A 24,905-nucleotide genomic window follows, 5' to 3' on the forward strand; every position below is an offset into this window, starting at 1 on the left:
CCCTGTCCCCTTCTCTTTGCAAAACAGACTGCAGTATACGGCAAAATCCAAGTTAAGTTAGCCAAAATATAACCTTTATTTCCGGTATTTTTTTCGAAGTTCAATCCTTAAACGCGTGTGCAGTCGCATGTTTGATGTCACTTAAGATACAAAATATCTTTAAGTAAGTATATAAGGGCGGAATCTGTCGCCAATAAAAAAAATTGCCTCCACTGTCTTATTGACTTTGGTACGGTTTCTGTTGCATTCCAGCCCCAATATGAAAAATTTAATTATTTTAATTTCAAGACAAAAATATATGACTTCCAGTGATTTCTTTAGCTTGACGCCGCTCTCTATAAGGTACACAGTAAAGCGTGGCTGCAGCTCCTCCCCCCGACCTGAATGAAGACAGGCTAGTCAGTCCTTCGCTGTTGCTAACTAAACTGCGGAACTACAGCAGTGATATAGTCAGTTGCTCGGCATTTGTAGCTTGAAGTTGAGGTACACCGTTAACAGGGAGGCCTTCTGCATTGATCACTCCTTTATATAGCTTATCGACTGCAGTTAAGAGAGCTAACGAGAACCGTCACAAGTTTCTAGTTAAGTTAATGTTAGCTAGTTGCGTCGTTTGACAGCTAAGGCTAACTAGCTAGTCTCATTGGTATTCGACGTCAGTTTCAAAACAAAGCCCGCAAAACCAAGAAGTTGAGACTCTGCTGTCATCTCCAAAATAGCTCGCTACAAGACAAGCTAGCTAGGTTTAAGTCTGTCAACTGACCGAAGATAAATTACGCTATTCAGCTGATGTTTCATACACCCAGTTAATGTCTAATTAACGTTATTTCGCTGACGGCAAGGCTAAGTTAAAGAAGCTGTCAGCAGGTTTGGCTGTGACGCGTTTGAACTTAATAACTAATCCAGCAGCTAGCGTTAAGCTAAGTGGTTCTGTCGATAACATCAGGTTCAAGTTTTCTTTGAAGCTTGGATTTAAATGTCCGAAAAGAGTTTATCGTCCGGTTCGGATGAGGATGTGGACCCGGAATCCGGACAGCCCGTGGAGCTTGGAGGCGTTTTAAGCAAGGTAATGTTAGGTGAACCAGTTTGAATTACAATGTTTTATGCTGCAGAAATAACGTCTAGCTTTGGTGTCTTAATTACACACTAACGTTACCTGCAAAAGTTGAATTAATTCATGCATACACATCATTTAGGCAGAGGATCTGTTGACTGCATAGTGCAGCTAACCGTTTATCTTGTACCTCTTGTGTGTTTACAGTGGACAAATTACATACACGGATGGCAGGACCGATGGGTCGTGTTGAAAAACAATACTTTGAGCTACTACAAGTCGGAGGATGAACGGGAGTACGGCTGCAGGGGGTCTCTGTGCCTCAGCAAGGCTGTCATCACAGTAAGTAATTACCATGGTATGAGGAAGGAACATAACTCTGCTGCTGTCTATTGCACAAGTAGAAAGAAGAGTGAGCTTAGCACCTGTTCAACATTTCAGTGAGTCAGGGCTCATAAGATGGGTGACCATGAAAGGCCTCATTTTCTGCATCAGTGCTCTTGGAGTGGGGTTACCTCTCTAGCAGGTCTCAATGTTTTGATCCTGTCTTTCCTGTCCTTAGCATGGAGTTTAACTGTATTTCCTTCAATCCATGTTCCACAAAGGTAAGCATTAACTAGTAATGAGGCTGTTATTAAGATCACAGGTAGGGTAGTGACCTGTATTTTAGCAGACCTAGCAGTTATTTGGGAACACTCTCGTGCCTCGTCCTCCATGGCAGTTACGGCACAGGCTACTTGAAATTGCTGTTTCCTATGGTTAAAATGTAAGCTTTGACCACATACTGTAAAGATTGGACCTGTATTCTCCTTATTCAGGCCTCCTGTTGGTGAGGAAAGTTGAAATCACTCACCCTGGTTAAATATTCACAGTTCTATCTGAGCATACCACTACCCAGTACAGAGGCCAAACAAATGGTTTTACTGTGTGCAATAGGATTATATGACTCAAAACTGGATTAAAACCACAACATGAAAGGTTACAGTTAGTTTCCTCTAGTGAGAGTGATCATTTGAGTGAGCATTATGCCAATTCCTGTGTTTGTGCAGACTTGAATGGAACTCCCCAAGACATTCATTGTGTTTTGTAATTTTGTTATAGTAGCAAACTAAGAGTGTACACAGTTTTATTACACATGCTCACTAATAATTAGAGTAATATGACCCCCCACAGCCACTTCTTACTGCCGCCCCCTTCTTCTGAAAAATTTAATGCCAGTGCTGTCTAAGGAGACGGTGGTATGAGGACTCAGGAATGCAGAAACAAGCCTCTGCTTCTCTTCTTGCCTAACTGCAGTCTGTAACACACTGTGTAGCTGCAGACACACACCAGACTGTTCCCGTACGGAAGCAAAATGTGCAGGAAATGTTACTGTCTGAAAATTCCTATCGTAGGCAAAGGTCCATTATCAAAAGCTCACATCAGTTCAAGCTCTTGTCTATGCATTGGTGTTTTCCTGTGAGTTATATAATTTTGTAATGGGCTAAATTGTATGACTAATAGTAGATATTTATATTTATTGTGTTGAATATTATTTTAATTAAAATACAAACATGTACGCACTCACACTAATTTAAAGACGGCTCACAGAAAAAAGAAGAAGTCTTAGATGTCTCTTTTGTGAACTACGACTATCAGTGTTTGACTGATAACGTCCTCTTTCTTAACACTGAAGATGTCACAGCCCTATACACAGAAAAAAGCCAGTGCAGCAAGGATGTTCAGTAATGCTTACGCAAGGGGAAAGGAGATTGTTCCAGGCAGAATGAAAGGGGTATAAACTGGATTGTAAAGCTGAGGTTTATGGGCTGTGTCTGATACAGCACAGCAAGATAGACTGGATTTCTCTAACCAGTAATGGTAACATGGCTGGATGCACTTGAGGTTACCATTGCACGCCCCACCTTTTATAGTGAAATTTTGAAACTTTTGATGTTACACCTGTCTCTGAGGGGAAACTTTTGCTCTGAGGTTATCTGTGACTGTAATAGAAAGCATTAAAGGGTCAGAGAAAACCACTCACCCCGTCAGCATCGCAGATATGCAAATTGTGAAATGTAATACAAGTGTTAAAGTGTAAAGCCAATGTTGAATCAAGTTATGCAGGCTGACAGTTCGTGTTCAGAGTTGGAGTGTATGTTGCTGTTGTCAGTGGCAGCAAATAAAACACATGAGCATCATTCAGCAAATCTACTTAAACTTGTGCAACATGAGGTTATGTCAGCTGACAGAGCGGCTGTAGTCTTGGTGCTGCTGAAGAGAAAAATGAGAAGGAGATTGAAGTCAACTGTGTATTCTTTCTTATTAGGAACCTTTGCAGAGCAGAGCTCTCCTCAGAGTGCAGTGGTCAAATTCCAATCTCAGAGGAAACAGGGAAATTCTTTGGTGCACGTGTTTAGGTGCCTAAGACAGTCAGTGGTTGAAGCAGGGTGGGGTGCGTTGTAGAACGGGGGAGTGAAATAGTTGAAAGATTTGGCTCAATAGTAGAAGGAAGGGTTATGATGACCCAGGTTCAGGCGAAGGCATGCTGAAAGAATTTTTTTTTTTTTGGGGGGGGGGGTGTTTTGCACCGCTCTTTTGCGGTCGTTTAGGGTTACGCCTGCAGACATAAGTTTCTAATTAAAATTCCTGTTTATTGTGTGGCAGAGGCTTTTCTGTGTGATGGAATCCATGTGTTTCCAGAATGTCATCACTAGTCATAAACAGACAGATTACTTTAGAGGCGTTATGGCGAGATATTCGTTCTGATGAACTAGGGGAAAATTTTACATTCAGTTTTTGTATTTTGGTATTCAAATACAGATCATGACAGTATTTCTTGACATGATTCATGCACTCTGCCTTATAACTATTCATGAGCCCTCTCCTCTCTCTGTGTAGCCTCATGAGTTTGACGAGTGTCGTTTTGACATCAGCGTGAACGACAGTGTTTGGTACCTCAGAGCTGAAGATCCAGAGCACAGACTCCAGTGGATTGAGTCGATAGAGCTGCACAAGGTGAGTGGAACGAGTTTCTCGTTCTTTAACATCATTCTGATAAAGTAATTCATGGGCATTTTTCCTACCTGCAAGCAAGTCAGATGCATTACCCTGATAGATTAATTAATACTACAGAGGCTCAGTGTGCCTAAATCCAGTCCATGCTGTGTTCAGGGATTTTTTTACTTGCTTGGTGTGTGTCACGAATCAGAACAAATTGTCTTATGCCATATTGTGTCACTTCCTTAAGCCATAATAAACAGTTGATTTATTTATATAATTTTACTTGCCCAATCACTCATTGAAAATGTTTTTTTCATGTATTTAGGTTCAATTTTGGGTCAGGGTGTTTTTTAGAACAGACAGGGAGTTATCTGTTTTGTTCACTGAGCTGGGTGTGGCAGGACAGGGTTTCGGACACATACACACACACACACACACACACACACACACACACACACAGAGCAGGGTATCTGAGTAGTGAGGTGATGATGTGGGGGTATCCCCTGTCATCAGATACCAGGCAGCTGCAACGACATCTAGTTAATAATGCATGGTTTCTCAGCAAAGTTTGTAAAGCACATTATATATGTTAGATAGAAGTGCTGTGCAACACATAATGTCGCAGTCTGTCCAAAACTAGTTGATACAGCTAGCTATACTTTACTGAATTTATAGTTTAGTATTAATATGCCCTAAATATTAAACTAGTTAACCATCTGTTTAGTTTTATTTTGTTTTTATTGATTTGCTTATACTGTATTCAAACTACTCTACAGACTGTACATAAACTTGGGTAATATCAATCAGTGTGTTTGTACTCTGACATTGGTTGAATTACAATTCTGTGTGTGTACTGTGTGTTATCTGGGTCTTCTGGTGAAATGTCTGTGTGAGAGTGAACAAACAAATGTACATTGCCAGTGCACGAGTGATCTTAATTGTGCTATTATGTAATTTTTCTTGCTTGCATTTGCCACATAAAAACACTGTAGTTGAGAGACCATTGTAAATGTACCACCCTTGAAAAAATAATCACTATCCTGTGAATTCTCATTAGACCTGCTTCTCCACTAAAATGGTGCTGTGGATGGTTTTGTTAGTGCTACTGGGTGTTCGCATGTCAATTGAGTGTGAATGACCGCAGGTCTCTAGTCCATTAACAACGGCATGAGAGTATTTTGGGGTTATGTCTGGACTGTGACCTACAATAACCTCTGTAAGCTTAATGCAGCACTACCTGCAGCATTGCACTGCTCCCAACTGGACAAAGAAGGACTTGCATCATGCAATGTTCACCACTTGCGTTCTGATTTTAATCTTTCTGTCAGGACTCAATAGGGGATGAACCAGTGTAGCCTACCTTAGGATAGCCTCACTTCTCTGTTACTTTGTTTAAACATACTCACTACTTGTTCTGTAAATATTATTAATTTGTAGTTTTGTTTTCCATTCCCAACTCTGAAAATAATCTCATCGCAAAAACTAGTATAGCGCACACAAATGCATACACACTAAGCCCTTTTTCAAATCTTTCAGACTTTCAAAATCTAATCCATGTTTGTACCTAGTAATTTAAATCTGAAACTTCCTCCTTAAAGCATTAAGCATTTAGCGTAATGTTGACATCTACTGGTGAAGCTGTGGACAGTTACTTCAGATACAAATTGTGTAACATTAAACTTTTTAACACTACTTTTTGAGGTGCTGTAGGGTTAAAAAAAATTTGTGCCAATTTCATACACTCCTACTTTGCTAGAGCTGGGTTCATGTCAGTATCTAACAACTATACTTATGCTTTAATATGGGTCGAACATGTCATGATTACAGCTTTTAAATGCCTTTTATAAGCCACTTTGCAAAGGCAAACAACCATCACTTGCATATCCATATTACCAAATTAGTTTTGAAAAAAAGCTGATTTTGTGCATGCACATTTGTGTTTTTATGTGTGGGTGTGTTTGTGTTGGTGGTGGAAATAGTAGTGCGAAATGTAGGGACGTTAAGTGCAGCTCTTGATGAATAATACATCTTTTAATCGCCTGTTCTCACAGCAACAAAAATCAAGAGGGACACATAAAACTCGATCATACTGAGAAGACTGTTCCATTCTGTCCGATTCAGAGGGGTGATATGGGAGGGAATGGGGAAAAACCCCTGTGTTTAGAGTTTTTCCACCACCTCTTCAGGCTGGTTGTTGGCACAGTCTGAACACTGTTGGCCCGGATCAGGCTTCGCAAGGGGATATCAGCAAATCAGAATAAGAACAGATAAAAGCAGAGTCAAGTAGATAGAAGTAAAGCAGAAGATTCAGACAAATAATCTCTCTCTCTCTCTGTCTTTGTGTGTGCGCGCGCGCCATAATGTACAGTGGGCTGCTTCACGCGCCCACCCATTTGGTACTTTAGTGGTTTATCACACAAACAGCTCCGGACAGCCCTCATCTCTCTCTAATTCATACATGCAAGCACCCTTCATTTTAATCCCTCTCTCGCTCTGTCTCTTACATGCAAACACACACAGTTCCGGTTGCTTGCTCAGTGATGGATGCTGGACATAAAGATGGACAAGATGAAAAGGTTTCACATGTCAGGGTGTGTGCAGTCTGTTGATATATGTACTCAGCAAGAGTGGAGTGCATGTACGTGTGTGTCTTTGAGTCCATGTGTGTGCCTGCGGAAGATCTGACTGAAAGCAGACCTGCTTCGCTCTGCCGAGGAATTACGAGACTCATCTTTTTGGCTCACTCGGTCTCTTCTGCTTCATGGAGCTGCTAGTGTCTGCCTCTACTCTGATTGCTACGGAGAGCAAATGACTGTTTCCTCTTCCTCCTTACCCTCTCTTTTATAGCTGCTTTCTTTTACTTGATAAGCTAAGCTGATCCTGTGTGGCTTTTCTTCTCCACCTTCTCCTCTTCCCTTTTGTTCCTCAGTGAGGTGTGTCCAGGGAAACGGGAATACTGGATTTAAGCCTTTGAATTGTCAGAACAGTGGGAGTGGTGGGGGAGCATCTGGGCCATGTTGGGGCCAGCAAACCGCCGGGACTGCAGCAGTGTCCTGCTCTGCCTTGGGTGTTGGAATGGCCGAATGGTGGGCGTATAGCATGTTGGCATGCTGCTTGCTCATTATCACTCATCACTGAAGTCTTTAATTAGAATGCCAGTGTTGTGACATGAATGATTAATAAACATACCCATCTTTGCTCTGGTCCATACATTGCATAAATTATTATTTGTAGGGATGTGTGCAGTTTTTCACATTAGTAGCACTGATGGGCTAGCTTGAGCATTGGACTCCACTGTATGTCAGTAAGAAATCATTCACTATTTTTTAGAAATGAAGCTTATGCTGCATGGCTGTATGCTTGACCACCAGTATTTTTAATGAGAAGTATTTTCCCCAACAGCAATATGCTCAGATATGTAGAAGTACTCAGTGGTTGCTATGGTCAGTTACTGTACACTCATCTCATTACCATCACAAAGCCGTGGGCACACAATGCCATTTTGTGTGTTGTGTATGAGTGGGTGTTTAGTTTGCATGACTGTGCCATAAAGATGGCAGTCTTGTCACAGATTGGTCTTCATGTTTCATCAGTGCATTGTTTTGCCTATTGGTCTCTGCCCAAACTAGCAATACAGTAATAATGATTTCAGCAACCTGTGCAATATCCAAGTCTGATCAAAGAAAGAAACTACAGCAAATCAGATCCTTTAGTGATAGTGTTGTAAGGACAGCTTTTAGTCCATAGCACTTTTTGCCAAATGTTTTTTTTTTTTTTTTTAACCCATGTAACTACCCAACTGTCATTCTCAGATGTTTGAAATGTAGGCTGTGTCAAAAGGTCAACATGAAGTAAACAGTAATGCATTTCGTGTGTTTGTTTTAAGGAGTAAATTACAGTAAAATATAGTAACACTGAGGATGATGTAGGATGATGTAAATGCATTAAAAAAGCTGACAAGAAATAAAATTTCACTGTCTGTATCAAAACATTATTATTTGTTGACTTAAGACTTTCAGTGTGTTTCAGATGCAAATATCTACAAGTATAGTCAGTCAGTTCTACATATTCAAAGTTTATCACGATGAGCAGCACTTTTCTACAGACAGATTTTTTTATTATTTTTTTTTTTATTGAACCATAGCGAGACTTTAATAATAACAGGTCATTTTTATGGCTGAAGTTTTCTTGTACTATTATTGAATTTCATTGTATTATTCAATGTTCAGTGCTTTACATGTGTTTTGTATGAATATGCCAAATGTTTGTAAAGATTTTGATTGCAATTCATACATCATCTGATAGGGATTTTACTTTATAGTAGTTGGTTTTATATGTACCTGGTTGTGGTACTGTACAAAATCGCTACTTGTTTTTTCTAAACATGATGATGACACACATTTATTACTTAGAAATAAATTTCCCAGTTATCAACTAAATCTACTGTATGTAAACCTGCGTAATTGAAGGAAAATGTGTTACTTTGAACTATGTAAACGCTTAAATGTATCACTTTAATCTTAATATCACAGCAATCACTGCATTGTATGAATTTAAACATACTGTACCCTTTAGCAGCAAACATTGAGACTGTTTTCTGTTGGCATGGTTTTGAACAGACCTCTCTCTCAGTCTGCCATCCTGTTGTAAGTGTTTTAAGATCCTCTAGCAGGGGAATGTACATGTGTTCTCTCAAGTTTGTCACCTGACTTCCTCTTCAGTTTTCTCACTGTTTTTAAGAAACACCGCTGCATACCAGTTAGCCTATCACACTCGCTCCTCATTACTATTTCTACTGGTTGAGTAAAGGTATGAATTCAAGTGTGGGACTAATGTTGGGTCATGAATTTGCTTTCTCCCTCTAATGTAGGGGACGCACAAGAATATTTTTGCTTTAGTGGGCTTGGCTGGGTGTACATAAACATACACTGTGTATAATAAAATTGTCACTTTGCTGAGTTGGCAGTCCCAGGCATCGCCCAGTCATAAGTTGGCTGTTTAATGGAACAAATGCAGTCACTGCCACTCCCTAATGCCATGTGCGACAGTACACTGCACGGCCTAATAGGTATACAGTATTTTCCTCCAGAAAGTCGCAATCAAGCCTAGATCTCTCCACTCTGGGATACGCTGTTCCTAGTATCCTAGTACCTAGTATTAGGTCTACTGGCTGGGTTGATGCATGTGTCTGTTTTTCAGCCCCAGTCCATTTCACAGACTGTATGTCTTGTGTAGGTGTAGGTCCTGTTATGGTCGAGCTTAGCATTACTGAGTGCTGCTGACTGCTAGAATTGATTTGCCCCTCCTTCAGCAGCTCATATAAACTAGACAGAAACAGACTTTCTTATTATATTGCAGATTAGTTTAATGTGTTTTTTGCACTTACTGATCTTCTGTTCCCTCCTCTTTGCTTCTCCTTTTTTCATGTATCCTCTGTTTTCCTTCTCCTTTCTTATCATCCATATCATACCCTCTCCTTCCCTCATTCTCTCTCTTTTTCCTTTGATCCCTCCCTCTGGATTTTTAGGCTGAGTCTGGTTATGGTTCAGAAACAAGTCTCAGGCGTCATGGTTCCATGTTGTCTCTCACCTCCGCAGCCAGTGCCTTGTCTGCTACATCCACATCCTCCTTCAAGGTAAAAACATGATCACCAGAGAGTTTGGAGATATTGGGCACCAGCAGATCATGTCAAATTCTTAGTCCCTTGCTGCCCTCGCTGAAGTATTTCCATCAATATACATTTAAACGTTTTATATAAAAGCACCTCGTGAAAATACCAGCTAAAGGCTAGATATGGTGTAATTACTTTTTTAAGAATTGTCAAGCGTTTTGTACTTTTTTATTATGACCTTGCCTTGGGGTTAAAACAATAGAACTTTTGTTTCTTTAAATCTTTCCCCTGACAGCCTTTGATTGCATCTCTTTACTTTTGTTTCTCTCTGCTCAGAAGGGGCACAGGTTGCGCGAGAAGCTAGCAGAAATGGAAACCTTCCGGGACATTCTGTGCAGACAAGTGGACACCCTGCAGAAATACTTTGACTCCTGTGCTGATGCTGTCTCCAAAGATGAATTTCAGAGAGACAGAGGTAACCTGTGGCTTAAATACACTATTATGGAGCCTGTATAGTGTCCAAGATTTAGTTTAAATTTATATTGGGCTAAATTTATTCTGTTTCTGATATTTAGAGCAGTGTGGACATGGCAAGGAGGAATTAGTCTTGATGTTCACTGGCAAAGGAAATGATTTATAGTTGGTGTTTGGTTCATACAATATGAAGGAGAATGGTTGGTAAGACTCATACAGTATGAAGGAGAGTGATTGGTAAGACTCAGTGAGAAAGGCAACAAAAATCAATATCCACTTACAGGGCACTTTGTGGGTTGTTTAATCTCTGAGGCAGAACCTTTCTGTAGTCTTCAAAATCACTTTCATATTGAACTTGCTCTCTTATGTATGTTACATGAACATGTAGTTTAATCTAAATTATGCTTTTCATCACCAATTGTCCAATTAAGAAAAAGTAGTAACTGGCTCCAGTAACTCTGAAGGTATAAATGCTTAGTATTCCTGTTGAATAGGTTCGAAAATGAAAACTGTACTCTATTCGCTATATGTCCAGGTTAAGGTATTTGTGCCATATTAAAATTTGGTTAACTGGATAGATAATAGATAGATTTAAGATTGCTGTTGTTTTCTTACCAGCAGTAGAGGAGGACGAAGATGACTTTCTTAACACTACAAGACCCGACGGTGAATATAATCACAACAACAATGGCAGCAAAGAGAAATGTGAGTTTCCCTGCAGATGCTGTCCGATCATTTCTTCATTTAAAAATATCTGTGTAAAAATACATTTTGGTTGCTTGGCCTTGTAATAACTGCTTCACTTTAAATGTGAAAAGCTAGAATGTCCATTTTTAATCAAGTCATGAGGCAGCTGTCATACTCAGTCATTTCTTTGTTTCTGTCTGTGCCAGTGTTTCCCCCTGCCAGTCCCAAAGGTATGAACGGGATAGACTTCAAGGGTGAGGCAATCACCTTCAAGGCCACCACAGCAGGCATTCTCTCTACCTTGTCCCACTGCATCGAACTGATGGTCAAACGAGAGGACAGCTGGCAGAAGAGACTGGACAAGGTATAGTCTTGCACTGTACACACAGTGATTAAAATAAATGTCACTCACAGTGTGTGACGTGTCATGTGAATAATAGGCAGTTACCTGAGTGGGTGTGTCCCAGTGTGGAAGTCGCAGACTGAGGAGCTAATTGTTGCCTTGTATTGTCTTTTTAAGGAGTTGGTTATTATGACCAAGAGTTTGGTGTTTTTGGGCTCTGTCCTTCAGGTGAAGAGTTTGTGGTGCAACACTCTACATGTAAAATACACTAGCTGTATTAAATAAATAGCTATGTGAATGAACAGGTTAGACAAGCCTCGATTCCTTAGGATGTAGTTCAGATCTCCTTTCACTCGTCATTATTCTTAAACTCTCCCTTGGTTATGGAAGATTTGATATAGGTATGTATTTAAGTCTTTATTTGTTCCTGATATGTGTGTTCATATTTGTATGTATTTGGTAACTTAAACTGTATCTTGTAAAGCAATGTGTTACTCCGTTTTTGATTAAGTGCTCTCTCAATATGTTTTTTGTGGGAAATGTTAAGGTGCCTTAATAGAAGTGTGCCTTAATTACAAGTGTCTTGCCTTTAGCAAGAGCAAGATATGATGATTAAAAAAAGAGAATGTGTGCTTAGTCAACGTTAAAAACAGTGAACAAAACTGTTCAAGAGTCCTCAAATTCCATAGTCCTGATAACTGAAAAGCAATCATTTCTATTGGATATAGCTGGTTTACAGTTGGTTAATGTAAACCAGCTATATCAAATGTAACATTAATGGCTATAGGTCAATGAACATATCAGTTTCAAAATAGTCAGACTTGCTTACCAGAAGCACAAATGCCCCTGTTGCCCATAATCAACTTTAACCCTTTTGTTATTTGATCATTTTGTTTTTTATCAGTTTTTGGAGTTCCCATAACACTTTATCATTCATTGATTTTTGCTTTATCTATAGAGCGGGCTGTGCCTGAAAAGGTATGCTCTTCAGAACTCCTCATGCTTACATCCTGATCAGCTCAACTGATGTTGTCAAACCAGTTTTCTTTTTTCTTTTTTTCTTTTTTTTTTCTGTCTGTAAAGGTGTGCTACCCAACCCTAAAACCTACTATAGCCGGGAAGTGCTTTCAGTTTGACTACTTGAGTGAAACTACCTCAATCTTATCTGTGTTATGTGTGTGAAGTTTAGCTGCCGATGTGGAGTAGGGAAATAGAAATAATTACAGAACACACACTCAAAGGAACAAGATACACCCGCTCAGACAGAGAGTGAATTATAAAATGACTACTCAGACTTCATGGTGCAGTTTGTGGAAGCCTTCACTACAAAGGAGGACAGAGCTGCTCAAATACCAGACACAGAGATGGATACCTCTACAGAGCTGCAGCCTCTTCTTTACAGTAGGTCTCTGTCGGTCTGTCTAGTGGTTACACACAACAGAATCACCTCCTGTTTATTTTCTGCCAAGTGTTATGTCCACACCTTCCTTCCTACACTTTGTTTGGTTTCAGTATCTATTTTCAGTCTGGTTTCCCTCCATTTAAGTATTTTCGAGAGAGCTATTGTTTATATTACAGTAGTTTGCTTGCTTTCTCTTATTGCGGTGTGGATAAACTGTGTCTGAAATATAAACTGTTTCTTTCAGTTGTTGAGTGGTTTCAGTCTACAGAGTAAATTTTATTGTATTACGATTCATAGTTTGCTAGGTTTCTGTGCTTTTAAGTAGTAGATGGTGAAAAATATATTCAATCTCTTCAGTTCTCCATTGTATAGCAGCAGTTTGCTGTCTCCATTTCAGTTGTGTGAAGTGTGCTTATTTGCTTCTGGCAGGGAATGAGACATTGGGAAAAACCTGTTTGAGTGTGCACACAGCTGAATGATGTGGTGGGTTTGCCTGATTGTTTGTTTGTGACATCCAGGCCTCTCTTTTCTTCCTCCCTTTTTTGCAACTTTTTATCAGCTGCAATCTGATGAAAGGAGCATTGTCACTGGGGCGGAGATGTTTTCTAACTCACTAAATTCCTGTTTACTGTCTAAATGTAAAGTATTAGCACATCTCTTTTAAATGCAACACAGATGTTTTAATGGGTGTTTCTATTTACATGCTGTCACTATTATTTCGTATTGAATACAGTTGCACTAACAACACTACACTGCTCTCTCTGTGTGTTCAGGAGCTAGAGAAGAGGAGGAGAGTAGAAGATGCCTACAAGTCTGCTATAATTGAACTGAAGAAAAAGTCACACTACGGAGGTCCAGACTACGAGGCACGTTGAAATTAGATCAACTAAATGGATTAGAAACGGCTAGATACACCACAGCAGAATGATTTCTTGACTTTGTCCCATGTTTCCCAGCATATGCATTTTTATCATTCTGCATGTTTTTCAGGCCTTCTCTCACAGGAGTCTTATTATTCTTATTGCTGATAACATTTGCTTTCCACAGGAGGGGCCCAACAGTCTGATCAATGAGGACGAGTTCTTCGATGCAGTGGAAGCTGCATTGGACAGACAGGACAAGATAGAGGAGCAGGTGTGATGAAGATCTAAACTTGCTCTATTTGGCACAATCAAAATGTGCTGTCCAGTTGGGATGTATAAAACATTTACACATTCTCTCTTGTTCCTCCCTTCCTCGTCGTTCTCTCTCTGCCTCTATCTCTCTTTGAAACACATTTAAACAAAGCAAGGTGAACTAAACCACAGTTACATGTAGGGCTGGGTTTAAAAGATCGATTTTCCGATTGAAATCAATCTTCATTTGAATGATTCAATATCGATTCATAAAATCCTGAGCTCGATCTTTAAACATGCCTTTTCCCGTGGATGTGTGAAGCTTTTACCCCGTTAGAGGCCTGTGTCCACAAAGCACTTTTTAGCTACTTAGCTAATGTCAATCTGCTTGTCATAGAAACAAAACCCACACGCAGCGTTTTTCTCTCTCACCGCACAAGCACTTCACTCTAGTTCTTCTCTGCCAGTAAAAAAACGCTATAGCCTATGGACCCAAAGATCGATCTCTGATTTTATGAATCGATGTCGGATAATTCAAATGAAGATCAGTTTGAATTGGAAAATCAATATTTTTTTGATTTTTTTTTTTTTAAACCCAGCCCTAATTTTAACTGAAATATCCCTAATCGAAACGGAAATCAAATTGATTTGGGAAATCGGTGGCGATACCCAGCTCTAGTTACATACATTACACACAGAGATGTTTCCTCTCCCTGTGGTATCTTCTTAATCTTCTCTCTCTTACCAAACTCCTACTCTCTGTCCCTCAGTGCCAGTCAGAGAAGATCAGGATACCTCGACTAACTCCGGTTCCTCCTGGAGACATCTATTCCACCATCGGTACACACCAATTTGCCACCAAGGTCTCAATACATTTCTTATTTTCTCTTTAATGCGCATCTTATTTCCATCCTAGTTTGTTCTAATTGAAGGCTACCGGTTGCTGCTGTTTGCAATGTCTCATCATTCCTGTCTGAAGTCCAGTCAGCTCATAACCAGCGCGACCTGCCTATAAAGCTCTGCAACTGCAATTTGTGTGCTGACAATTGAATAGCATGTTCTCATAATGTGTCCATGCTTCACCTTAATCTGTTCAAACAGAGAATCATGTTTGTGCTTACTGCAATAATTTGAGAGCATATACATAACCTTTTCATATTAAATGCTTCATAAACAGGTTGTGATTGTGTGGTCTGGACTGCTGCGGTGGCGCCTCTTTCTGTTTTGTTCCTTATTCCTTTCTCTTTCGATCTTCCTCTCTGCTGTACAGCCCCATAGCCATTCTTCTTCCCTGTCCTCCGTTGAGCTAGTCAGTGCTTCAGATGACATTCACAGATTCAGCACTCAGGTACTGTATTTGGTCAGCAGCAAGCACCTGTATCTGCAGTGGGCTGCAAACGCCTACTGCTTTCCACCACAGGCAGAAAGAGCATGAGCAGATAACCAGTCTCTCCAGGATTTCACAAACGTTTACTGTGTTTTGAGTTGCATGTTTATAGGAGGGTTTTACACAAAAGTCTTTATAGTATTATGTGTATTTAAATTCCTGGAGTGACTGACAGGTTGTCTTCATCACATAACAGTTGTCATCATACCACTGATAAGAATAAAGTTAGTCTAATGCTGCATGACTGGAATCTAGTGAAACCTCTTCATTTCTGCCTCCCCTTTCCTCACATCACTGTCTTCCACAGCATGAGCAAGCATGAATCCAGACTGGCTATGCACTGTGTTCTTAATACATTTTTGGGATGTTGAATAACACCCGTGAGCAGGATCAAGTCTTTAATATTTATTTGGTTACTGCTCAGTGGCTAAAGTTATTTGCTTAAGGAATACCTAAGATTCTGAGAGGGAAATAGTTATTCTGTTTGCCTCCTATGATGTTATCAAAACCTTTTGTAATAAAATACCAGCACAGGTGCTAGGTGTGTTGCTCAAGACTATGAATCATTAAACTTGAGTTTAACATCCCTAATATATTGTATTCTTCTTCTCCCCAAACTGTGTGCTGTTTAAATAAAGTATGAAAGTCAAATAAGTCCTTAAATAGGTAAGTAAAGAACAGTAAAAGATTCTCTCACACAAGATTTGAATCAATATCTGTCCTTCTCTTAGGTGGAGGAGATGGTGCAGAATCATATGACTTACTCTCTTCAGGATGTGGGCGGAGATGCCAACTGGCAGCTGGTAATAGAAGAAGGAGAGATGAAGGTGAGTACAGAGGAGAGAAGCTGCTTATGAATCATTTCCCTAGATTGCTAGCTATGAATATTTAAATCTCAGTCACTTTTTAAAAGGTACTGTGGTTTCAGTAGAAACATATATAGATCGGAAGCAGGGGAAATGTATCAGCTAGCAGAGATGGAAGACCTATTCAAATACTTAAAGTAGAAGTATCCATGCCACAATGGAAAGATAATCCATTAAATCCATAAAATAAGTTACCAATACTGTAATATGTTACTTAAATGAAGTACCTGAGTAAGTCCACCTAGTTACCTTACACCACTGTCTCCTCCACGCATTCAAAGATGAATTTATTTCAGTTTTCAAACTGGAAAAATCAGCTCAAGATATCAGTCTGGTAGAATTAAGAGGATCCTTCAAGATACGTCTTGTAGTGAGGTTGTGAATATGTTTATAGTTCTGATATTACTTTCCATTTGTTTTGTCTGATGCTCTGCACTTTGTGTAACAGGTGTACAGGAGAGAAGTAGAGGAGAATGGTATTGTGCTGGATCCTCTCAAAGCTACACATGCTGTGAAGGGGGTAACAGGACACGAGGTCTGCCACTACTTCTGGGACACAGCGGTCCGATTGGACTGGGAGAGTAAGTTCAATATTTCAGAAGTCACCATCATATCGACACTGTTTGACTTTCCCTGTTTTAATGGCATGACCTGACTGAACGCTTTCTCCCTCAGCCACCATTGAAAATTTCAACGTTGTGGAAACGCTCTCTGATAATGCCGTCATTGTTTACCAGACGCACAAGGTAAATTGACTTCATCATGGCTTTAGGCATGTTTGATCAGTGATATTCTGCAGCCTATTTGATTGCCAGCTGAATGCCTGTTGTGTTTCAGAGAGTGTGGCCTGCCTCTCAGAGAGACGTGCTCTATCTATCAGCCATCAGGAAGATCTTAGCAACAAACGAAAACGATCCCGACACATGGCTGGTCTGCAACTTCTCTGTGGACCACGACAATGCTCTTGTAAGGTTACCACATTACACATATTACTATCATGCAATATTGCGAGTGAGCGACTAGTGAGCTGAAAACTATTTAGTGAACATACTGCTTGGCCTATTTTTATACATTTTTTATTTATTCATTTTAGTGACATTTTCCCGATGTGTCAGGCATCCAAGTACTGTGATTGGATTAAAAATGCATTTGATTCATTACAGCATATAATTACAAATATCCCTTAATAGAATATGGCTTCGTTGTAGGGCCTGTTTCATGGAAAATGGAAGAAAGAATAGTTTTAGACCTCTTAACCTCAGTCACTCTGTCAAATTAGCTACAGTGAGATTTGTGGCAGCTTGTGGATTGTTTGCATTCAAATTTTTGTTTTATTTTCAGCCCACAAACCGGTGTGTTCGTGCCAAAATCAATGTCGCTATGATCTGCCAAACGCTGGTCAGCCCACCAGAGGGTGATAAAGAGATCAGCCGAGACAACATCCTTTGTAAGATCACCTACGTTGCCAATGGTAAGTGCCTCTCCAACCTGATAATGTTTTGATCTCACTGTATGTGCCCTAGGCAAGATCAGCAGCCATCAGAACAAAGCCAATATCAGCCAATATTTCTTCTAGTTGGTCTTTGTCCAGCTGGTAGCTAACACAAGAGCTAGACAGTCTGCTTGTGTCTTTGAAATGTCGATCCAGACTTGCACAGCTTCTCCCCCTCCCCTGACTTCCTGTAGATGAGGTGATTGTGACATAAAGCAGCACTGCAGAAGGAATCCTGAACCAATTTATTGTTAGAGAAACCAGGCAGGTCATGGGAGTTAATTTAAAGAAATAAGCATTACATCCTCGCCTCTCACTAGAGGGCACCCTAGACCACTGTCTGTGTATTGAATCTGTACACTGTTGGTTTATGACTAATAATTTTATCATAAGTTAGCACATAAACACAGTTTCCTGATAATTTTCCTCTGTTTGGCTGCAGTAAACCCAGGAGGCTGGGCTCCCGCCTCAGTCCTCAGAGCCGTGGCCAAGAGAGAATATCCCAAGTTCCTCAAACGCTTCACCTCCTATGTCCAGGAGAAAACTGCTGGGAAGCCCATCCTCTTCTGAACACAAAGAGGTAGCCAGGAACCCAAACACATCTTGCTTTCCAATTGAGAAAGCAACTAAACTGATAGGTAGAACATTCATTAAACTGTTAATGGATGGGATATCTCCTGGCTGATGCTTTATCTGTAATTTTGAACCATGAAAAAGCCAGCAGATGTACAGAGTCAGTTATTATTTCAGTTTTGTTCATTTCTGGGATATTGACTTTTAATCTTCCTTTGTTTTTCAGGCTTGCAGATGACCAAGGTTGGCTACTGGAGAGACTACATTGTTCAGCATTGAAAAGGCCCTCAATAACTACATGAACCATTCACCTGTCAAATAGAATGTGTTTTCAAACTTACTACACGCAGGACACCATATCATCCAGGATGCCCCACAGGACACCTGCTTGTAGAAGAGACTGGTTTTTACGGCATCAATCCATCAGTAGTTGTCATCCCAGCTATATTATAATGGCAAAACACCATCTGTTGGTCATGGGTACATTTGTATGTAAATTCAAAAGTTTCCTAAGTGGTTTTTGAATTATTATTACCGATTATTTGCTTTTTTTGTAAATTGTTACATTGTACATTTCTTATGATTCCATACTTCTTGACTTTTTGGGGTTTGCTTTAATCGCTAGTATTACAGCTACTTGTTTTGCTGCTGCTAAAGTAACTACCATGAGGGAGGAAAATAGATATTGACAGGAAAAGCATTGATGAGGTGTGGTACTGTATCTCCTCTTTCTTGCCTTCTCCAGTCCCTCTAGTGATGACTCTCTGCAGTTTGATGGGGGGTCAGAGTCTAAGCTTTGAAATCTTTATATTTCTAGATTGTTATAAAGTAGCTTTTGGAGAGCACCATGGACACAATGTATTGTACAGAGAAAACAAACAAGTTTTCAGTTAGTTTACCAATGTGAGAAATGTGATTTGACTGTTAAACGCTTGAATTTGATGACACGGCCAAGAAAACCTGAAGTGGGAGTTAAACAGCATTTAACTAATTGACTCATGTTGGACAATATTTTTGACACAATTGAACTGATAATCATTAATTGGATATGGTCTATAGATGCTAAGTTGTGGTCTGTTGTCGGTGTGTATCTGCCTTTAACCTCCATATAAGACAAGGTTTCTGACAGATCTTTGCAAATGGCCAGCCATAGTGTCTAATATAAAGATTCCTCTCTTTCACTGAGAGATGAGTGGATACATTTTGTATACCCTAGGTTGTTTTTCACCATTTTCAGCCCCTGATGAGGCAACAAAAAAAATCTGTCTGTCCATTCACAAGTGTCATGTTTGTAAATTAGTACTGCTGCTATTGTGCAGGTAAAATTGTAAAATGTTGAGTAAGATATCACCTCCACCCTACACTCTGTCTTACTCTAACATTACATTTCACATGCCACACTACAGTCCAGTGGCCTCCTGCCCTTTGACTGATAAACTACCCCCAGAATGCCTTAGACACCAGGATGAACCCTAAAAATCCTGGTTATCGCTACTGTACAGCTACCAGATGTGCATTTATCAACACTGAAATGAAGCGGGGTGTTTAGGGTCAGCATTTCACATCGTCTTACCTCACGATTTAAATTTACTCTAGATTGTGTATAATGCCATCAAAAGTTGGGAGTTTTGCAATCAGATCTGCAATGGTTGAAAATTCACCATCAGATTTTTGGTCTAAGGGGTCAGAGGTTACGAAGGATCTGGATAATTGTTTTGCTGATGATTACAAGATCTAGATCTGCAAGCAATGTCAGCTGAAGAATTCATTTAGTGTTTTTAATTTTGATATTTTGTCAGTAATCTACACACTTTGTATATTTCTAAGTTGTACATCAGAAGTGTTATCATTTGCACTACATGTAATGCAATTTGACAATGTTATGTAAATTAAAATTGTTACACAACAGAAATAAGTGCAGTGTACTGTTTTGAGTGGCACTACTGTGAAGGTGAGGGTAATTTCTTTAAAAAAAACTCAACTCCCATATTATGCATACATACACAGCAGTGATATGCAAATAGATGAAGTTCTTGAATATTGGGATCACAGAAATACTTCTTCAGTAGCTGAACAGTAGACATTGAATTTTAGCGGTTTATTTATAGGAGTCTCTTCTATATATAAATATGCATTGTCTTTACATTCAGTGATTAAAGTATTTTTTCAGCAAATGGTAAAATATTGAGATTTACATAATAAATTATGGTCTCAACCAACGTGATCATGGATTTCAACATTTATAGTTGGATATGGTCTTGAAGAGGTATCGGACAGCTTCTAAGTGTTGGATGCATGTCTCATAACTTCTTGAAGAGGACACACTTATTCCGTATCAAAGGATATCCTGAGTAAAAGCATTTCAGTCATGACGCAAACCTCACAAAACTAGTAACTCCACATCAGAAATTATGTACAATATTCCTTCACTGTCTCTGTACATGTAGTATCAATGACTTACAGAGGTGTGCATTTGTAAAGAGTAAAAAGAGGAAAAAAAGTGCATATTCACATATCCAAATCTGTGCTTGTGTCAGGTAGCCCATCCACCTAAGCAACTTCTTCAGAGAAAAATATTTCTAATCATAACCAATGTCAAAAGTGACTTTTTCTCAAGAGCAAGTGCTTCATCCCTCCACTCTGTGCTTCATCCAAGATCCAGTAACTGTCTTTTCTCACTTTACAGCAACCCTTTGCCAGGGCTTCAGGTTACTGTCAGGGCAGCACAAATAACAGCCCAGCTAGGATACGGTGGCCACTTTAACCATGTCACAGTCTGTGTTTAGCCTCGGGAGCTTCAGAATCCATCAAGTCTGTTCATGTGAATCTTTTCTCATCCGGGTTGGCTGTGGTTACAAGCTTGTGTCCTTTCTGTGACATCGTCACATCCCTGTTGATCAGGGACAAAGACGCCATCATAAATTCACTGTAAACATTTCTCTTCTGATCAGCAACTAATGCAGTTGCACACTTTGAAAGTCTCTTTCATTTCTTTCTGGTCAGCAGGAAAAAACATTTAAAGAAATGTATCTACCCTCTCCTCATATGTATATATAAAAATGTTTAGATCTTTGTGTAGGCCATGAAAACAGTATACATACGTATATAAAACTTAATGGCACTGCATTGACGCATGCTCTAAAAAGCGACACTCAGTTCAGCCTTATGTTCATCACATTACATAATATGTCACATGGTTCCTGCAGATGTACATCGCTGTGACTCTGTTGGTGTCTTCTTTTAGTCCATCAACCTGTGGAGAATCTCAGTCTTTTTATGTGTTGGCAATACAAGTGGCAACATGAATCTAGCAGCACTGGAAGTGGAGGCCAACCTGACCGGTCCAATGGAGTATGATGATTGTCTTATGATTGGCAGGAGGAAATGACGGTTGTAAAGCTGCTCTTCACTGTAGGGGAGAAGAGAGAAAAGGATGATTGTTAAAGTAGTTTAGGCCTGTTTTGATAATGTGAACAAGCTAAACATGCATAAGCACAGATAACCAATATCTGAACCTTAAGAGGACAAAACAAGTCATGAATTCCCAAGAATGATCCCAATGTGACCGGAACTAACAAATGGAGAAACAACTCACCAAGTAGACATCGAGAACAGATCCGTCATCACGGTCTATGTCCACATCCATGGTGCTCTGCTCTGAAGTGAGGCAGATAGCACTGTCCTCCAGGGTAAACGTGGAGCTGGATGCAGCATCATCTCTGAAACAGAAAAAGATATTTTCATATTAACCTACGTAGTAGACAGCCCTGAGTGTTTATTGTCTGGGTCAAAGGCAGTTAAAGTAAAGCAGCTGTATAAACAATCCTTGAAAACTGATGAAATACATTCTCTCCAGAAACAAATCACACACTATGCAGAGGCTCTGACATCAAAGGAGATTATCCGACTGTGAGCAGGATGAGAAACCTGTCTGGTGTCGGGCCAGTGGAGGCCTCAGCTGAGAGGCTCATAGCCTCAGAAATGTCTCACAGGAAATGAACAAAATCTCCTCAAGATTGGCCAGATTTGACCACAATGACCAAGTCAAAATGAGACTCTTGCTGGGAGAGTATGTACCACAAATGGTCACATATTGCATAAAAGATAAGAATGAATTATTATTATAGAAAATTGCACACCTTAAATTTAAGTTTCAACTAGGGGGAAGACATGCGTCACAAGCTCATAGGCCAATTTTTTGGGGGGAAAGGAATGACATAAATGTTTCTGTCTCAAGATCTTAACCAGGATATTAACAAAAACTGTAACATGAATAATATATTATGTGGCAGAGAATGTGTTCTAAATGATGACCAGGAAGTGTCACATATGCATAAAAAGATGTCACATATGTACGAGAGAGTGAAGTCTCGCTAAAGAGCAGCCTACAGAGCCATCACCTGCTTCTGCAAGTGCACAAAGGAGACCTCCAAGGCACAAAACCAAAACTATGCTTTTATCCCTTTATTACAAATGCATGTTAACTTCTCTTAGAAATTCCTGGGGGGGACCTGGAAAAGAAAACCTTTAAATTAAACTAAATGACAATCATAAAACTAGCAACATATAAATGCACTTCAATAATGAAATATTGAGACTGCATCAGTACATGAATCAAATACATGGCTTTAAAAGTAGCTTGACCATCACGAGACAGAGTTGAATACTGTTCATCCTCCCTTTCTTTCATAGTTCTGGTTCAACCACCAGGGGGCAACTTGAGAGCTGTTTTCCTTTTATGTAAGTCAAATGACTCCCTGATAAAATAAGGAATGTGTTTTTAACCTTTTATGACATGTGACTATTTTTTGTGTTCAAAGTCAAAATGAAAGCCAAGTAGAGAGAGTAGCAGAGAAGTACAGATGTAGAGATAGATGGATGGATAAGGAGAGAGATAAACAACAGCTTTGTTTTAAAACAGTCCTACCCTGACACATCACACAACATAAGGTGTTACTACTGCAACAGGCAGACCAGCTGTCAGACAGGGATTATTGTTGGTGGATATACAGTCGCCACTGCACCGCTTGTCCTCTTTTGTCACAGTCTTTTCTGCAGCATAATGGCACTAAGTAAGACTGTGTCAAAGCCGCTGTTTAAATATTTATGAAAACAGTTGACAGAACAATGTCAGCGCAGCAGCAGGTGACTGATGAGGGGACAAGACCGGGCAAGTCACACAATGGAACCTCAAAAACCAAGCTGAACCTGAAACTGGAGAGGTGACACATAGAGGGCAGAGGACACAGTGTTCAGAAGCTTCTAGCGAGAAGCAGAATGAATCTGTCCTTCACTAACAGCCAGACGATGTAGTGAAATGAGAAAAAAGTGGGTTAAAGGTGTAATAAAATCTGTTGATGTAATATGTTGATTATTATTTCATAATGTACAGTAACTTGTCATCAGATTTTGCAGTATAATATGATGTAATAAATAACTTCCACTATAAGTCAACACTACCATTAAAACATTCTATGAATTATGTCGTAAGAATTGCTGGTTAATGAAATAAAGTCAAGCCAACCAAGCAAAAACATGCTTTCATGGAAAGATTTGTGTAGTACTTCCGGAGTATTTCTTCTTCCCCTGTCTTGTACATGAAAGAGAAGTACCCACCATCACACCACTCATCCTTGGACTGTACTGTCCGTATGTTGTGTAGGAAGTATGTGTATGTGTATTGGATGCAGGTTGCCAAGCCAGCTGAGTCACCTGCTCCATGACGCATAGCACCAGTAAGACCATGTGATGTAAAAGCACAGGTGACAATAACGTAGGAGTGTGTCTGTGTGTTGGGCGTGGCCTTCCCTCTCATCCTCAAGGCCATTACTGTGTACAGTAACCTTGCATCATGGTTTTAATGTGTTAAACTACACGTTCCACCGCTAAATCAACACAGAGTGTCATGATATAATGAAAGCAACCAGAAAGAGTAAAAAGACATCATACCCATCCTCTGTTTGGTTGTCTACGTTGACAAAGATGGAGGAGGTGGAGATGGTTCCCATGGAGGAGCCTTCGTAGAAGGACGGGTTGGTAGGGACCAGATCAGGATGCAGGCATGAACCACCACTGAACACAGCTGGGGAGAAAACATTCACATGCATGTGATAACAGTAAAGGAGAACAAGTGCACACTTTCCTACATTTTCCATTTCCTATCTTTCTGTCTGACCCTTAAATGCCAACATCTTTCAAACTCCATGCTCCCAGTTTGTTAAGCATGTTTTTTTTCCTAAATTTGTAGTTTCAAAGCCCAAGCCGAGACGAGACTTCTCAGAATTTTGAAAGCTCCAGATCCACAGAGACATTCTACAATTTTTTCCACAGGCCGTGTAGTACTACCCATGATGAGTAAACTTTGTAAATCAATGGAGTTCCCCTCTAATTGAGAGAACACACATCGACCAACACTGACACACACTGTCATAATTTCTTGGGTGACCAAAATTGCCCTAGCAAGCAAACAATATGATCAATACAGCTTTTTATAGCAGTATTGATCATATTGTTATATCCAAATGTAAAGCTGACACTGGATCACCCACAGGAAGACAGGAAAAAGAGTTATTGTAATTTTGTTGTGCTTTCCACTGTGGACTTCAAGTTTAAACAAGCCTAATGACTGAGACAAGGGCATGACAATTTGATTCAAGTTAATTGATTAAATGGTTCCAATAAAACTGTCACATATCTATCTGTATCAGATAAAGAGTAAAACTGATTTTCTCTATCCTCTTTCAGACGAATTTAGTAACTGTAAAGACAGAGTCAGGAAGTCTAACAATCCAAATTGCTTTATAGTATGTTTCGTCACAGCTGGAGACACTGGTGGGAGAGCGCTCGGTTGTAAAGAGAAAGACGACACATGAACCCGTGACTTCTCTTTCACTCCACACCCACACTCACACCCACGCACTTG

At 39.8% G+C, this 24,905-nt stretch overlaps 2 protein-coding genes across 9 annotated transcripts in view; one reads left to right on the top strand and one right to left on the bottom strand.

Annotated features, from left to right (window-relative positions):
* The first annotated feature begins 346 nt into the window (after positions 1 to 346).
* LOC122875659 (ceramide transfer protein-like) lies at positions 347 to 19,898 on the top strand. Of its 7 annotated transcripts, none has more exons than XR_006377872.1 (18): positions 348 to 1,063; positions 1,259 to 1,393; positions 3,932 to 4,048; positions 9,561 to 9,668; positions 9,981 to 10,119; positions 10,737 to 10,823; positions 11,012 to 11,169; positions 13,324 to 13,416; positions 13,598 to 13,684; positions 14,436 to 14,528; positions 14,936 to 15,013; positions 15,784 to 15,879; positions 16,367 to 16,499; positions 16,594 to 16,664; positions 16,756 to 16,884; positions 17,260 to 17,389; positions 17,853 to 18,048; positions 18,210 to 18,335. XR_006377872.1 is itself a non-coding variant. In XM_044194994.1 (18 exons), the coding sequence occupies exons 1-17, from the start codon at positions 974 to 976 to the stop codon at positions 17,978 to 17,980; spliced, it is 1,872 nt and encodes a 623-aa protein (XP_044050929.1). In that variant the 5' UTR covers positions 348 to 973; the 3' UTR covers positions 17,981 to 17,990; positions 18,218 to 18,335. The 7 variants fall into 7 exon arrangements, 6 of the variants coding, with proteins under 6 accessions (XP_044050932.1, XP_044050929.1, XP_044050928.1 ...); XM_044194994.1 differs by having other exon boundaries at positions 17,853 to 17,990; positions 18,218 to 18,335; XM_044194993.1 differs by having other exon boundaries at positions 17,853 to 17,990; positions 18,210 to 18,260.
* A 168-nt stretch (positions 19,899 to 20,066) lies between these two features.
* Positions 20,067 to 24,905, bottom strand: part of pip5k1bb (phosphatidylinositol-4-phosphate 5-kinase, type I, beta b) — a 34,308-nt gene continuing 29,469 nt past the window's right edge. For both annotated transcript variants that reach the window (XM_044195009.1, XM_044195010.1), the window contains exons 13-15: positions 23,933 to 24,065; positions 21,579 to 21,702; positions 20,067 to 21,392 (exon numbers count right to left, since the gene is read on the bottom strand). In XM_044195009.1, the coding sequence (XP_044050944.1) occupies positions 21,390 to 21,392; positions 21,579 to 21,702; positions 23,933 to 24,065 (260 nt within the window). In that variant the 3' untranslated portion in view covers positions 20,067 to 21,389. The remainder of the gene's footprint in view (positions 21,393 to 21,578; positions 21,703 to 23,932; positions 24,066 to 24,905) is intronic.

This window comes from Siniperca chuatsi, linkage group LG5 (assembly GCF_020085105.1).
Source record: "Siniperca chuatsi isolate FFG_IHB_CAS linkage group LG5, ASM2008510v1, whole genome shotgun sequence".
NCBI classification, from domain to species: domain Eukaryota; kingdom Metazoa; phylum Chordata; class Actinopteri; order Centrarchiformes; family Sinipercidae; genus Siniperca; species Siniperca chuatsi.

What these genes read in the sequence shown, in the direction of transcription:
- LOC122875659 (XM_044194994.1), top strand. Translation starts at nt 974, where the DNA reads ATGTCCGAAAAGAGTTTATCGTCCGGTTCGGATGAGGATGTGGACCCG. An exon ending in GGTCCGATTGGACTGGGAGA is followed by an intron (nt 16,500 to 16,593) that starts GTAAGTTCAATA and finishes TTTCTCCCTCAG; the next exon opens with CCACCATTGAAAATTTCAAC. An exon ending in GATCACCTACGTTGCCAATG is followed by an intron (nt 17,390 to 17,852) that starts GTAAGTGCCTCT and finishes GTTTGGCTGCAG; the next exon opens with TAAACCCAGGAGGCTGGGCT.